The sequence below is a fragment of the Mustelus asterias genome, chromosome 17 (assembly GCF_964213995.1).
Source record: "Mustelus asterias chromosome 17, sMusAst1.hap1.1, whole genome shotgun sequence".
Lineage (NCBI taxonomy): Eukaryota > Metazoa > Chordata > Chondrichthyes > Carcharhiniformes > Triakidae > Mustelus > Mustelus asterias.
This window is the reverse complement of record NC_135817.1, coordinates 22837949-22855183: the sequence shown is the minus strand read 5'-3', so window position 1 is coordinate 22855183 and position 17235 is coordinate 22837949. Positions and strand designations below refer to the sequence as shown.

Genomic DNA, 17235 nt, shown 5'->3' with positions numbered 1-17235 from the left:
CAGCTTTATGGTAAAATAAACTTTATGTCATTAAAAAAAAAGCAAATTACTGCAGATGCTGGAATCTGAAACCAAAAGAGAAAACGCTGGAAAATCTTAGCAGGTCTGGCAGCATCTGAAAGGAGAGAAAAGAGCCAGATGACCCTTTGTCAAAGCTTGATCATATGTCACCGTGAAAAACAATGTTTCCCAGAACCGTCCCTCTGCACTGAATTTGTACGAAGCTGAAAAGTAGATGTAACGCTTAATGTGGGTTAGAAAGTTACTGTCGTTTCTATACATCGGCTCGCTCCTTGCCATTCTCGGTGACCTCTTCTGTCTAACCCTCTTCCAAACCCCGCTGCGATCAGCTGTCACTTGGGATGCCTGCCGAATACTTTCAGTTGAACTGGTTTTCTTTTTGTTCCAACTCGCGTAAGCACCCGAAATCGAGGGAAAGGAGAGATTTGCCATCCCAGAAATTCACTTGTTTGTATTTTTTTAAAATTTTGCTCTGATAGGTGCTTGAAATGAATGAATCTTTAATGAAATGGGCAATTGAAGGCGGATCAGCCTGTCCATGTCAACATATGCCCCAAGAAACATTCCAGCAAAAAATACTCCTCACCAAATGTCTGTGGTGTAAAGAGCTGTGCTATTCTCTGCATCCTCTTAGTAAACATCTCTACTCCAGGCTGCTCGATTTGGAAAATACTGCTGGGCAGGCGGGGCTGACAACTTCTTTAATGTATACAAAAGCAAATTTGCATTGCTCCTCCTGACATAACAAACCTGAACTTGGCTCAGGTTTGATGAATAGATCTTACCTGTGCCATGCAAATATTGGTGTCTTATGCAAATATAGTTCCTAAGCTGTTCATTTAAAAAATATATATTACTTTTGCAGATGGGGATCGAAAGTAGCGCCAGATATTGAAGGCACCCTGGGGTGCAGGGCAGGGCGCCCAGGGGTTGGGTTGGGGGGGGGCTGCAGCTGCAGGAACAGCTGGATTGAATCCTGCAGCAAGGGCGGCGCTGACGTCAGGTCGGCAGCTTAAAGAAATGGCGGTGGCTGCCGAGGGGAGGAAATAGATACATTGCATCCCAGAGAAGTAGATACAGACAAGTGATTCAGAGAGAGAGCTGAGTGCCAGGCGGCAGCGCAATGTCCCGGGACTGCTGGGCTCCGGGGGGGATGCCTCTGAGTGAACAAGAGGAGAGGCTCTACTCCGACCTATTCTCACTCACTCTGCGAGACGCCGACTCCACGGGCAGAGTTGCGGCCGGGACTAAAGTTGGCGAGTTATTCCGAGCCTCCCAGCTGCCGGCAGACACTTTACACCAGGTAAGCGGAGGAGGGATAAGACCAACACCAGTTGTCTGATGAGACGTTGCATGTAAAGCATTTTCCAATCTCCAGCTGTTGCCCTGCTGAAACTTTATGTATCTTTCTATGTTTCACAATGCTCATGTCTTTACTATGTGTGCTTTTAATTTTCAACTTGTTTCGCCCTGTCTCTGGGGAAATGTTTGCCTCTCTCATTTCTGTAATGGTGAAGTGAATAATTACCCCCCCCCCCCCCCCCGTGAATGCTGCAGCTCGCTGTGGGCGAAACCGCGAATCCTTCCCAACTGCAGCAGCGACAATCGCCACAAAATTTGCCACTTATCCAATCACCTCGCATATTTGAGACGGAAAGTCTTGAAATAGTCACTCGTGCGTTTCAGGTGATATTCTCCTAAAAACTTGCATAGCCCTGTTTTTTTTTGTGCTGGGTGGAGGGTTAATTTGATTTCAAAGCAAGTGCATTCTATTTTCTGTTCATTGTCCAGGCAGGACACTTGCCCATTAGGAATTGCACTTAACGCCACCTTCAACTGCTGCAATCCGTGTGGTGAAGGTATTCCGACAGTGCTATTAAACAGGGAGTTCCAAAACGAGTTTATCCAGCCTTTGATTATTTGATTTATTGTTGTCACAAGGTGGCACAGTGGTTAGCACTGCTGCCTTACAGCGCCAGGGATCCAGGTTCGATTCCCGGCTTGGGTCACTGTTGGTGTGGAGTTTGCACATTCTCCTTGTGTCTGCGTGGGTTTCCGCCAGATGCTCCAGTTTCCTCCCACAGTCTGAAAGACATGCTGGTGAGGTGTATTGGCCATGCTAAATTCGCCCTCAGTATGCCCAAACGAGCACCGGAATGTGGTGGCTAGGGGATTTTCGTAATAACTTCATTGCAATGTTGTAAGCCTACTTGTGATGATAAATACACTTTATATATTGGTATACAGTGGAAAGTATTGTTTCTTGCATGCTATACAGACTATACTGTTCATAGAGTACATAGGGTAGAAGGAGAGGAGAGGGTGCAGAATCTAGTGTTACAGTCATAGCTATGGTGTCAAAAAATATAAGGTCAAACATTAATATAAGGTTTACTTAAAGGTCTGATGGCAGCATAGAAAAAGCTGTCCTTGAGTCAGTTGGTACATGATCTTTTGCATCTTTTTCCCAACGGAAGAAGGTGGAAGAGAGTATGTCCGGATGTGTGGGGTCCTTGATTATGCTGACTGCTTTCCCGAGGCAGTGGGAAGTGTAGGTGGAATCAGTGGATGGCAGGCTGGTTTGCGTGATGGACTGGGCTACATTCACAACTCAAGCTTTGATGAAGGGTCATCTAAACTCGAAATGTTGGCTCTATTCTCAACCCAGAGATGCTGTCAGACCTGCTGAGATTTTCCAGCACTTTGTTTTTGCTTCACAACCCTTTTGTGATTTCTTGCAGATTTGATCAGAGCAGGAGGCATACTAAGCTGTGATCCGTCCTATTTTCTATGGTGCATCTGTAAGAAAAAAGCCTCGTGGAGGAACAGTGATATAGAGCCAGTGTTCTCTCTCTTAAGTTTGCAGTGTGTGGCTGCTCCCCATAGCTCTTTATACTGTGTTTCCTCAGAAACATAGATATTTCTTTATTGAATCTGTTGTTTGTTCCCAGAATCGCACCTTCACAATTTCTGCATGACCGCTCACTTGCACAGCTTAGAGGGAACGTTGATCATGATGCTTTGGACGTGATGGTGTTTGCGTGTGCTCACTGTCCTTGTCCTTCTCGGTGGTGGATTTAGGAGATGCTGCCAAAGAAACTTGTCACCTTACTGCAAATAGACAGTCCTGTATATAAGTATACAAAGAACAATACAGCACAGGAACAGGCCCTTCGGCCCTCCAAGCCCGCGCCGCTCCCTGGTCCAAACTAGACCATTCTTTTGTATCCCTCCATTCCCACTCCGTTCATGTGGCTATCTAGATAAGTCTTAAACGTTCCCAGTGTGTCCGCCTCCACCACCTTGCCCGGCAGCGCATTCCAGGCCCCCACCACCCTCTGCGTAAAATACATCCTTCTGATATCCGTGTTAAACCTCCCTCCAACCCCCCCCCCACCTTGAACCTATGACCCCTCGTGAACGTCTTCACCGACCTGGGAAAAAGCTTCCCACCGTTCACCCTATCTATGCCTTTCATAATTTTATACACCTCTATTAGGTCTCCCCTCATCCTCCGTCTTTCCAGGGAGAACAACCCCAGTTTACCCAATCTCTCCTCATAACTAAGCCCTTCCATACCAGGCAACATCCTGGTAAACCTCCTCTGTACTCTCTAAAGCCTCCACGTCCTTCCGGTAGAGTGGCGACCAGAACTGGGCACAGTATTCCAAATGCGGCCGAACCAACGTTCTATACAACCGCAACATCAGACCCCAACTTTTATACTCTATGCCCTGTCCTATAAAGGCAAGCATGCCATATGCCTTATTCACTACCTTCTCCACCTGTGACGTCACCTCCAAGGATCTGTGGACTTGCACACCCAGGTCCCTCTGCGTATCTACACCCTTTATGGTTCTGCCATTTATCGTATAGCTCCCCCCTCCGTTCTACCAAAATGCATCACTTCGCATTTATCAGGATTGAACTCCATCTGCCATTTCTTTGCCCATATTTCCAGCCTATCTATATCCTTCTGTAGCCTCTGACAATGTTCCTCACTATCTGCAAGTCCAGCCATTTTCGTGTCGTCCGCAAACTTACTGATCACCCCAGTTACACCTTCTTCCAGATCGTTTATATAAATCACAAACAGCAGAGGTCCCAACACAGAGCCCAGCAGTGACTATGCACCAAGGATGGACGGAATGGGTATTTTAAGCTGGTAGAATCATAGAAACCCTACAGTGCAGAAGGAGGCCATTCGGCCCATCGAGTCTGCACCGACCACAATCCCACCCAGGCCCTACCCCCACATATTTTACCCGCTAATCCCTCTAACCTACGCATTTTAGGATTCTAAGGGGCAATTTTTAACCTGGCCAATCAACCTAACCCGCACATCTTTGGACTGTGGGAGGAAACCGGAGCACCCGGAGGAAACCCACGCAGACACGAGGAGAACGCGCAAACTCCACACAGACAGTGACCCGAGCCGGGAATCGAACCCAGGACCCTGGAGCTGTGAAGCTGCAGTGCTAACCACTGTGCTACCGTGCCGCCCCGTGAGCTGATTAAGTAGACAGCTTTGTCCTGGATGGCGCTGACGTCTTGAGCTTTGCATTTTACCCATCCAGGGAAGGTTGAGAGTATTCTTTCACACCCTCCCTGCTTTCTAGGTGGTGGAAAGATGTTGCAGGGTCAGGAAATGAGCTGCTTGCAGCAAACCAAGTCTCTTGACCTGCTGTAGTAGCCAAAGTCTCTATGTGACTGGTCAAGTTGAGTTTCTGGTCAGTGGATATCCCCAAAATGTTGATGATGGGAGAGTCAGTGATGGTAATGCCATTGAGTTTCAGTAGTTAGTCTATCTCTCTTTTTGGAGATGGTCATTGTCTGCTGCTTGAGTGGGAAGAAGTGTTTGTGTTAGAGATCAGCCCAAGCAAGACCCAGATCTTGTTATGTGAGGACATGGATTACTTAATCAACTCAGGAATTGCAAGTGGAACTGAACACCAGTACGGTCATCAGGAAAGATTCCCACCATATGGAGGGGTGATCATTGATGAAGCAGTGGAAAAGACATGGGCCTAGAATGTTGCTGAGCAATGTACTGGAGCTGAGATGATGAACCTGCAAAAATTGCAACCATTTGTGTTTGTGCCATTGACCTCTTGATGCCCATTGACTTCAGTTTCACCAAGGTTCCTTGATGCTTCACTCAGAAAAATGGTTCTTTGATGCCAAGGCAGACACTCTTTTATCTCCTCTCTGGAATTCAGCCTTTGTCTCTATGTTTGTGATGAGGTTTGGTGCCAAGTGGTTCTGGCAGAATTCCGAGCACCCTGCCATTTCTCCATGTCTTTATTCTTTCATGGGATGTGGGCGTTGCTGGCAAGGTCAGCATTCGTTGCCCATTCCTAGTTGCCATTGCTAGGCCATTTAAGAGTTGGCAATGTTGCTGTGGGTCTGGGGTCACATATAGGCCAGACCACGTAAGAATGACAGATCTCCCTCTCATTATTTGACATTTTTTAAAAGTCTGTGCTCATCATTTGACTTGTACAATCTGCCATGGTGGGATTTGAACTCAGGATCCCAGAGTATTACCAGTCTCAAACTTACTAGTCCAATGACCATACCACTACATCACTGCCTCCCCACTGGTCCATTGGCATCTGTGTCGCTCAGGATCATCCACTGGGCACTTCTGACTGAAATTGGTTACTGCCTTATCTTTTGCCAGGTGCTTTTGTTTGTTTTATAAGGTGCTGTGCATCATCCATAATGGAGATGTTGGTGGAATTCCTTCTTCCAGTTCGCTTATAGTACAAACTGCATTGGTAATTTGAAAACTATTCAGCCGACTTAATATACTTCGAAGTCATATTATCACAAGAAAGGGTTTCTTTCATTATATAATGTAATTTACTGTTTTATATACAGTGAATTTATTGTTGCTGAGTCAGGTGAATGCAAATCAATTTTCTCCCTGGGGCCATAGAATAATTAAGTAGTTGTACCTTCCATAACTTTTTGAAGGTACAATGTAGAACAATTTGCAATTCTGAATGAACATTTGACCAGCTACTGTGCCTTGCCTGTGCAGAATTAGATCAGTGCTGAATACTAACAGAGCCTGTTGTGTTAACCTGCTGATAATATCTAGGCGATTGGGGAGTTTATTTTCACACTATTCCGAGAATATGGATCGTTTGCAACACACAAAGTCTAACCAGAGGAGTCAGTTAGACTCCCAGTGTTAAACTGTATCATTCCGGATAGGCATCTGCGTGACATACAGATCTGACTTTAAAAAAAAATTCAAATATCCTCAACTGAGAGAATACTCCATTCAGTCTACATTTTTAAAAATACGTTTATAGTATTTAGCATGAAGATTAATGACTGCGAAAGCAAAAACAGTGGAGGATATAATACTATTTAACTGGAAAGACAGCTAAATACTAGCACTCAGCTGGTCTGACAACCTTTTTTGAGAGGGGGAGGTAATGGGCTGGGTTTTCATAGAAATCATAGAAACCTTACAGTACAGAAAGAGGCCATTCGGCCCATCGAGTCTGCACCGACCACAATCCCACCCAGGCCCTACCCCCATATCCCTACATATTTACCCACTAATCCCTCTAACCTACGCATCTCAGGACACTAAGGGGCAATTTTAGCATGGCCAATCAACCTAACCCGCACATCTTTGGACTGTGGGAGGAAACCGGAGCACCCGGAGGAAACCCACGCAGACACGAGGAGAATGTGCAAACTCCGCACAGACAGTGACCCAAGTTGGGAATCGAACCCAGGTCCCTGGAGCTGTGAAGCAGCAATGCTAACCACTGTGCTACCGTGCCGCCCCTACCAAGTGGGTCACAGGAGTCAGGAAATTCCCGGTTCAGTCTGCTTGCCTTAGGATTTTCATTGCTGGAGGATTACAAGCTTGAGTCGGGCTAGACAACTGAAAGAGTTGGGAGACAGGCACAGGGGCTGCCGAGTGCCACCTCAGTACTGTGGGACTTGGTCCAAGTAATAATGAAAAATGTAAGACCCTCGAGCCCTTACACATTGCCCTCCCTCCTCTCTCTATGCCCCTTCCACGCTACCTTTTTTGCATTTGTTCATGTGGGTATCACTGGCTGGGCCAGCATTTATTGCCCATCTCTAATTGCCCTTGGACTGAATTCTTTTCGGAGACATTTAAGAGTTAGCCACATTGCTGTGGCTCTGTAGTCACATATAGGCCTGACCAGGTAAGGACGGCAGATTTCCTTCCCTAAAGGAGGTTAATGAACCAGATGGGTTTTTATGACAATTGATAATGGTTTCATGGTCATCATAAGACTTTTAATTCCAGATTTTTGTTTAATTCCTTATCTTGGGAGCCTACTGTCAACAGGGGCAAACATTGATGAGGTTTCCCACACCTTCACTGTGCCAGCACTGCCTTTGGTCACCTTAGGAAGAGTGTGTTTGGAGACCAGGACCTCAGACCTGGCACCAAGCTCATGGTCTATGGAGCAGTAGGAATACTCATTGTCCATGTCTGAGCCATATAGGCGAATGTGTTGCAGGTACCTCAAAACTCTGGAGAAGTTCCATCAGTGCTGCCTCTGCAAGATCTTGCAAATCCTTTGGCAGCATAGGCGCACTAATATCATTGTCTCACTCAAGATAATGTCCCCAACATCGAAGCATTGACCACGCTCAATCAGCCCTGCTGGGTGGGCCACATTGTTTGTATGCCTGACACAAGACCCCTGAAACAAGTGCTCTACTTGAAGTTTCGACATGGCAGGTAAGCCCAGGAAGGCAGAGGAAATGCTTCAAAGACACCCTCAAAGCCTCCTTGGAAAAACATGGAACAACCCTATCAACACCTGGGAGTCCCTGGCCCAAGAGTGCCCGAAGTGGAGGAAAAAGCAATTGAGAAGGAGCTGAACACCTTGAGTTTCATCGCCGAGAACAAGCTGAAGCCAAGTGTCGATGGTGAAAGGCCCTACCCCCACATATTTACCCACTAATCCCTCTAACTACGCATCTCAGGGACAATTTTTAACCTGGCCAATCAACCTAACCCGCACATCTTTGGACATCTTCCTCCGGGTGCTCTGGTTTTCTCCCACAATCTGAAAGATGTGCTGGTTAGGTGCATTGGCCATGCTAAATTCTCCCCCAGCATACCCGAACAGGTGCCAGAGTGTGGCGACTAGGAGATTTTCACAGTAACTTCATTGCAATGTTAATGTAAGCCTACTTGTGACAACAATAAATAAACTTTAAACTCAATTATTGAGAGAGGTAGGCCCTGGTCAGGCCACCTTTTCAAAGAGTCTTGGTTTACAACACCTTAGAGTTCGTGAGCTGTAGGGTGCATTAGGGGACCTTTTGAAAGGTAAATTCAAAGAGTGCGCCTCATGCTCTCCCCCCCCCCCCCCCCCACCTCCCCCACCTAGCCCCACCAATAGTCCCCATGACAAGCTTCCATGCCCATCCACCCACCTCTCGTTTCTCTTAGGCAGCCCCTTGGAGTCAAGGATGACTCACTTCCACAAGGTCCAACGTGCGACCTACAGTCTGTCATAGGTGAGGCAGAAAGTGATTGAAGGAACAGGTGGGTGGGGCTTGCCCAGGTTGCCACTTGCCCCTTTCACCATCGACACTTGGCTTCAGCTTGTTCTCGGTGATGAACCTCAAGGTGTTCAGCTCCTTCTCAATTGCTTTTTCCTCCACTTCGGGCACTCTTGGGCCAGGGACTCCCAGGTGTTGATAGGGTTGTTCCACGTTTTTCCAAGGAGGCTTTGAGGGTGTCTTTGAAGCGTTTCCTCTGCCTTCCTGGTGCAGACTCGATGGGCCGAATGGCCTCCTTCTGCACTGTAGGGTTTCTATGATTTCTATGAAACCCAAGCAGACATGGTGAGAACGTGCAGACTCCACACAGACAGTGACCCAAGCCGGGAATTGAACCCAGGTCTCTGGCACTGAGAGGCAGCAGTGCTAACCACTGTGCCACCCACAGTCAGGTCAGGACTGTGGGCTTGCTGTCTGAACATTGCACCTTTGGAAGGCATTCCTAAAAATCTGATACCCCTGGGATTGGGGTAAGGAATTTCAGAATCAGGTCCCGGCCTCTGTTTTTACCCCTCTACGGAGCCTCCTCTAACTCCATGAAAATCCAGCCCAGTCTTTTCGGTTCATGAAACTTTGTCAAAACCAAGATATATGGTTGCAGATATTTGTGGCTAGTGATTAAAATGGTGTTATTTACCAAATAACAAAATACTAGTCAGATTCCCAACATTATTTATTCATGTTTTGGAGAAATCTAAAATGTTTAAATGCTTCTTTGTGATGGAAAATATCTGGAATTAGAACCAGGATAAAGAGGAAATGCAGAGGCAGGTCTGGCAGCACCTGAGGAGAGGGAACACGTGTTAACATTTAGGAACCTGTCTGTAGTTTAAGACCGATTTATTTCCAGACTGCAGAGTAAATACACAGACTCTTCCAGTTTTCCCCAACACCCAGTGTGTGCACCTTTTTGTATGTTTGTAATGAAGCTCTTATATTTCCCCAATTAAGAAGAACTGCTCTTGACTCCCAACTTTCATCATGTGCTCTATTGCAGAATAACTTCAACATTAACATCTCCTGCCTGTGCTGATTTCTGTGATAGATATTCCCTATTTATCTAACTCCACCGTTCTTCCCTCACAGCCCTGCAATTGTTTTATTTTTCAAGAATTTGTGTAATTCCCTTTTGAAGGTAACTATTGAGTCTGTTTCCAGATGCGTTCCAAATTATAGCTCGCTGTGTTTTTTTAAAAAAAATTCCCTCACCTCACCGCTGTTTCCTTTATCAATTGCCTTTTAAAACGACCTTTTAGTTACCAAGCCTTTTGTCAGTGCAAACGGAGTGAAACTGTCTAAATCCTTCATGATTTTTGAATGCATTTTAGTTAAAACGCCTTTAAATCTTCTCTGTAAAACCAATCCCAGTTTCTCTCATCACTCCACATAACTAAAGTCCCTCAGCCCTCATTCCATTTTAACACATCCCCTTCCCACCCTCTCCAAGACCTTGACATCATTCAGAATTGGGCACGATACTCCAGCTGGGGCATCTTCAGCCTTTTGAGGAGATGTTGCACATTTCCATCACCCTTTGTGTGGAAAAAGTGTTTCTTGGTTAGACTCCTTCAGCAGAGAAAATAATTTCTTTGTATCTGCTCTGTTGAATCCTTTTATCATTTCAAGTGTCTCCACCTCACTGGCTTCTAAACTCAAGGAACACGAGATACATTGATGCAGCTATCCTAGTTGTTATAATTCAGGCCAGAAAGTCCAAGGTAGTTTACGAAGTCTGCCTGGATCATAAATTTGCAGTTTGAATTTGGCTAGGGTAAGCATGAGATGTTTCACTTCAGATATGATTCAAATGACTTATAGGGAGCTTTTATCAAACTTTATTTAAGAATATAGTTAACACAGGGCAATAACTTTTACCAATTAAAAACAAGAAAAAAAAACAGCCATGACATTTTATAACCCTTAACAACGATCTGAAATAAACAAACCTCCTTAAAACATACCCCTGCCACAGGTTTAGCACAGAAAATACGAATACTCGTGATGCTGGAACTTAGCCCTTTGGTTGGAGAATTGAAACTCTGATTTTCCAGCCTTGTAATTTTCAGCAGACCTTGAGGTAGAGATAATGTCACTACTGGCCTCTAGCTTTCAGCCAGTGAACCGCTGCAAAAGACAGAATTCTCATGCCAGGAAGGCAAGAAGACCTGCTTCCAGCTAGCCAGCAGAATTTACAATACCAGGGAGAGAAACACTGCTTTTCAGTCTGATGTCCAAACACCTTTGAAACTAAAACAGCAGCCAGCAGTCCAAAACTGAAAATGAAAGAACACCTGTCCTGTCAATCATTCTTCCCCTAACAATGCAAAAGGTCGTAAAATCCCAGATGCTGCATGAAGCCCATTGTAAAAATAAATGAAACCCCATTTAAACCATTGAAGCAGCAATAAAGGGACTTCTAAGCAGACAGCTCGGCAACACTGGAAAAAAAGCTGCTTTAGAACATGATTTTTAAAAAACAATTCTTAAAGGTACACTAGTGTCACATAGTAATTTAACTTTTATTATCCTTGGTAGTGAATCTACACTATATACCCACCAAGGCTAATATCCCACTTGAAGAGTTGCGCCCGAAATTAAATGCAGGGAATCTATGTGGAGCAAGAGGAAACGGCGAGGTATTAAATAAGTACTTTGCGTCAGTATTCACCAAAGAGAGGAACTTGGTAGATGATGAATCTGGGAAAGGGTGTGTCGATAGTTTGAGTCATGTTGAGATCAAAAGAAGGAGGTATTAGGGTCCTTGAGAAACATTAAGGTAGACAAGTCCCCAGGCCTGATGGGATATACCCCAGAATACTGAGAGGCAAGGGAGGAAATTGCTGAGGCCTTGAGAGAAATATTTGTGTCCTTACTGGCTATAGGGGAGGGCCTGATGTGGAGATGCCGGCGTTGGACTGGGGTAAACACAGTAAGAAGTCTAACAACACCAGGTTAAAGTCCAACAGGCTTATTTGGTAGCAAAAACCACTAGCTTTCGGAACTGGCTGTTCCTTCGTCAGGTGGGTGGGAGTTCTGATCACAAACAGGGCACAAAGACACAAACTCAATTTACATGAATAATGATTGGAATGTGAGTCTTTACAGCTAATCAAGTCTTAAAGGTACAGACAATGTGAGTGGAGGGAGCATTAAGCACAGGTTAAAGTAGTGTTACGCTGCAAGAAAGGATGTCCTAAGGCATAGTACATTGGGGAAACCATGCAGATGCTACGACAACGGATGAATGAACACCGCTCGACAATCACCAGGCAAGACTCTTCTCTTCCTGTTGGGGAGCACTTCAGCGGCCACGGGCATTCAGCCTCTGATCTCCGGGTAAGCGTTCTCCAAGGCGGCCTTCACGACACACGACAGCACAGAGTCGCTGAGCAGAGACTGATAACCAAGTTCCGCACACATGAGGACGGCCTCAACTGGGATATTGGGTTCATGTCGCACTATCTGTAACCCCCACAACCTGCCTGGATGTGCAAAATCTCACTAGCTGTCCTGTCTGGAGACAATACACATCTCTTTAACCTGTGCTTAATGCTCCCTCCACTCACATTGTCTGTACCTTTTAAGGCTTGATCAGCTGTAAAGACCCGCATTCCAATCATTATTCATGTAAATTGAGTTTGTGTCTTTGTGCCCTGTTTGTGATCAGAACTCCCACCCACCTGATGAAGGAACAGCCTGTTCCGAAAGCTAGTGGCGTTTGCTACCAAGTAAACCTGTTGGACTTTAACCTGGTGTTGTTAGACTTCTTACTATAGAGGAAGGCGCAAAGGATTGAAGAATAGCCAATGTTGTCCCTTTGTTTAAGAAGGGTAGCAAGAATAATCCAGGTAATTACAGGCCGGTAAGCCTTACATCAGTAGTAGGGAAATTATTGGAGAGGATTCTTCAATACAGGATTTACTCTCACTTGTTAATAAGTGGACGTATTAGGGGAGGTCGTGTATCACTAACTTGATCGAGTTTTTCGAGAAAGTGACGAAGGTGATTGATGAGGGTAGGGCAGTGGATGTTGTCTACATGGACTTCAGTAAGGCCTTTGACAAGGTCCCTCATGGCAGACTGGTGCAGAAGGTGAAATCACATGGGATCAGAGGAGAGCTGGCAAGGTGGATACAGAACTGGCTTGGTCATAGAAAGAAGTCTAACAACACCAGGTTAAAGTCCAACAGGTTTATTTGGTACCAAATAAACCTGTTGGACTTTAACCTGGTGTTGTTAGACTTCTTACTGTGTTTACCCCAGTCCAACGCCGGCATCTCCACATCTTGGTCATAGAAGACTATAGCAGTGGAAGGGTGCATTTCTGAATGGAGGGCTGTGACAAGGGGTGTTCCTCAGGGATTGGTGCTGGGACCTTGCTGTTTGTAATATATATAAATGATTTGGAGGAAAATGTAACTGGATTGATTAGTAAGTTTGCGGACGACACAAAGGTTGGTGGATTTGTGGATAATGATGAGGACCATCAGAGGATACAGCACTGTATAGATCAGTTGGAGGCGGAGAGACGGCAGATGGAGTTTAATCCGGACAAATGTGAGGTAATGCATTTTGGAAGGTCTAATGCAGATAGGAAATATGCAGTAAATGGCAGAACCCTTAAGAATATATTGAAAGGCAAAGGGATCTGGGTGTACAGGTACACGGGTCACTGAAAGTGGCAACGGAGGTGGAGAAGATAGTCAAGAAGGCATACGGCATGCTTGCCTTCATTGACTGGAGCATTGAGTTTAAAAATTGGCAAGTCACTACCAGAATGATATGGAGGCTTTGGAGAGGTACAGGATATTGCCTGGTAAGGAGGGCAGTAGCTATGAGGAGAGGTTGGAGAAACTTGGTTTGTTTTCACTGGAACAATGGAGGTTGAGGGGCGACCCGATAGAAGTCTACAAGATTATGCGGGGCATGGACAGAGTGGATAGTCAGGATTTTCAGTGGATTTTCCCAGGGTTGAAGAGTCAATTACTAGGGGGCATAGGTTTAAGGTGCGAGCGGCAAGGTTTAAAGGAGATGTACGAGGCAAGATTTTTACACAGGGTGGTGGGTGCCTGGAACTTGCTGCTGGAGAAGGTAGTAGAAGCGGATACGTAAGTGACTTTTAAGGGTCGCCTGGACAAATACATGAATAGGATGGGAATGGAGGGATATGGTCCCTGGAAGGGTTGGGAGTTTTGATCCAGTCGGGCAGCATGATCGGTGCAAGCTTGGAGGGCCGAAGGGCCTGTTCGTGTGCTGTGATTTTCTTTGTTCTTTGTTCTTTTTGTACTCTCGATTGGATTTGAACAAAGCTCTGTAAAACCGAGGCATAACTTGCACTCATTTATATTCCTACTCCTTTAGATAAAGACAAACAGATTAACCTTCTGATTGCTTTTTGTAGTTACGTGCCAACTTTTATTGATTATGTACTTGGGCATTTTAAATCTCTTTGTTCTCACAACTTTTAGTATTTTCCTCATTTATATAAATATTCTGATTTCTTTCTTGGATCCAAACTAACTACTTCATGCTTTGGACAGATGGAATTCAGTCACTATATTTGTCCATGTCCCTTTTTGTAACTGTTGTACCTCTTAATTTTGTGTTATCCACAAAGTTGGACACACTAGTCTGTAATCCTTCACTCAAGCCATTGATATTAACAGCGAAAAGATGAAGGCCCAATATAGCTCTCTAGGGAACACCATAAGTCAAATGCTGCCCTGTAACCTTATTCTCTGTCTCTTATCTCGCAATCAATTAACCATACTGCAAGGTTACTTCCAATTCCACTGCGCGCTCATTTTTCTGCATAGTCTCTTGCGTGAAACTATATCAAATGCCTTTTGGAGGTCAATATAGTCGCCATCAATAATACTCTCCTATCCCTGATGATAGTGACATGCTGTGGCAGTGCAATTGCCTTTTGGTTCAGGGAGACAAATATGTGGATAGGTTTTCACTGATTTGTTTTCCAACAACAATTACGGGAAGGAGGTCTTTGTGCATGTTGGCTAGTACAGAATAAAGTTTGTGACTTGAATAATCAGACTGTGCTCACTCTATTTGGGCACACATAGGGGATGATCAGTTGGGCAAGGAACTAGAGAGTGCCTGTAAAATCGTAACGCAGTGAAGAATTAGTGGCTTTGGGGAAGGCAGAAGGAAGATAACACTGATACGATTCCTGTTTCGATAGGGTTGCCTCTGCTATTTGTGGATTAATGGTATGATTACCTGCCTGAATTAGTAAAGACCTGAACACAACCGCAGCAAGCCCAGCCAGCTGAAGTGCCAGCATGGACAATTTGATTTGATTTATTATTGTCCCATGTATTAGTATACAGTGAAAAATATTGTTTCTTACCTTCTGTACAAACAAAGCATACCATTCATAGAGAAGGAAAGGAGAGAGCGCAGAATGTAGTGTGTCCAGCTATATCCAGGGGCCAGCACCGATAGGCAACGTGGTACTCCTGTGAGGTTACTTTGAACACACTGCTCACTATACAAGTGACAACTCCCTATCCGTGTTCGTTCTTTTTATCTCAATACACGTTGAAAAACTTCTGTGTCCATTTCATTGTCTATTGTCATTTGAGGTACTCAATCATACTATTGTTTCTGCTGTTCCCTTTTCTCAAATTATCCCTTCATCACCCTCAACAATCTGTATTCTCTTCAATTGGCTCTCTAATCCTCTCATTCATATATTCTGTATCTCACTGAAATTGAAGCTTGACCTCTTGCTGGCCTATTGTCATGTAGTGATCAGGCTTAGTAATTATGCCTCCCATACTGAATAGAAGCCAAGAAACATTTCTGATCACTCTAAAAAATGAGAGATCGTTACATTTGTTCTATTTATGTTTATGTCTAAAAGTGAGGAGGAGCTTGCTTAAACTTCTGACTCCCATTCTTGAATCATTGGGCTGTAATTCCACGTGATTGCAGCCATGCTGTTGGGTGATGGTTTTCCATCAGCTTAATTTCCCACAGCAGCAAATAAAGTCTTCAGATAAAGCTGTTTGACTGTAATTAACAAAAAAATAGTCACGGGACTGACTTTAAAAGCACATTCCTTGAAGTCAGATCAATGATGTACACCAAGATACAATACAAGCTATAGAATCATCATAGAATCCTGACAGTGCAGAAGGAGGCCATTCGGCCCATCGAGTCTGCACTGACCATAACCCCACACGTTTACCCTGCTAATCCCCTGACACTAGGATCAATTTTGCATGGCCAATCCACCTAACCCGCACATCTTTGGACTGTGGGAGGAAACCAGAGCACCCGAATGAACCCACACAGACACTGGGAGAATGTCTGTGTGGAGTTTGCACAATGACCTGTGGCCAGAATTGAACCCAGGTCCCTGGCACTGTGAGGCAGCAGTGCTTGCCACCGTGCCGCCCTATAGATGTGATCTTTGTTGAATGCAGAGCTGGGAAATCAGAGGCTGGAAGAATTGATTTCTGAATGGACCTGCTGAATTTGGTGATAGTCTGATTAATGTTTTCTTATCCCTGTTCCCCAAATTCAGCAGGTCCATTCAGAAATCAATTCTTCCAGCCTCTGATTATGTGCAGGTTAGATTAGGTGGATTGGTCATACTAAATTGTCCCTTAGTGTCCAAAAATGTGTAGATTAGGGGGATGAGCGGGGTAAGTATGTGGGGTTACAGGAAAGGGCCTGGGTGGGATCCTCTGTGGGAGAGTTGGTGTAGATTTGATGGATCAAATGGTCCCCTTCTGCACTGTAGGGATTCTGTCAATTTTATTGGTATCAAATGGCAATTGCTGGAACTACATCTTGGCTGATTATGGAATAATATCTGTGATTTGTCTGTTTGCCGTACTGGGGCTCAAGGGAATAATAATCAGTTGAGGAAGCAACCAGTGCGACTGTCGTAATCCCACATAAGAGTCTTTAGATTCAAGCCAACATTAAAAGACTGATCATTGCTTTGGAGGATAAGGAGGATGTTTACAAGGATGCCATAAATGTTGGCATATAAGTTTGACCAAATACTAAATGTACACTGATGTACACTCCTATAGTGCTGAGGGTACCTCATCAGAAACATTACTAGGTTGTGTCATACAAATCAATGAGTCCGCTGTTTCTTTTAAAGAAAACATCCACAGTCTGAAGGTCGATTGTCTATTTTTTTAAAGCTATTCATACAGTTTCTAAACCCATGGCCTGGTTTAACCATACTGTGTAGTTTGGTTGGGTGGGGTTGACATGTAGTGCATTCTTTGTTTCACACCAGCCAAAAATTAAAAACCTTACTCCCCACAGCTCTAGGGCGTTGCCAGCAATATTCATTCCCCAATGCTTGTCAGCATTCGGATATGGTGCCTTGTCTGTCATGTTTTGTACAGTCTGATCTTTGTGGGGATACACTCCCAATGTGTGAAGCTTGTCAGATTGTCTTTGAAGCACTGTCCTGCAGGTGCATTTGGAGAAAGCTTTGATTTGATTTATTATTGTCACATGTATTAGCATACAGTGAAAAGTATTGTTTCTAGCGTGCTATGTAGACAAAACATACCGTTCATAGAGAGGGAAACGAGAGAGTGCAGAATGTAGTGTTACAGTCATAGCTAGGGTGGAGAGAAAGAT

At 44.7% G+C, this 17235-nt stretch overlaps 1 protein-coding gene across 1 annotated transcript in view; it reads left to right on the top strand.

Moving 5' to 3' along the window:
• The first annotated feature begins 1005 nt into the window (after positions 1-1005).
• Positions 1006-17235, top strand: part of reps2 (RALBP1 associated Eps domain containing 2) — a 204445-nt gene continuing 188215 nt past the window's right edge. Inside the window, exon 1 of the mRNA XM_078232385.1 lies at positions 1006-1324. Within this exon, the coding sequence (XP_078088511.1) occupies positions 1145-1324 (180 nt within the window). The 5' untranslated portion in view covers positions 1006-1144. The remainder of the gene's footprint in view (positions 1325-17235) is intronic.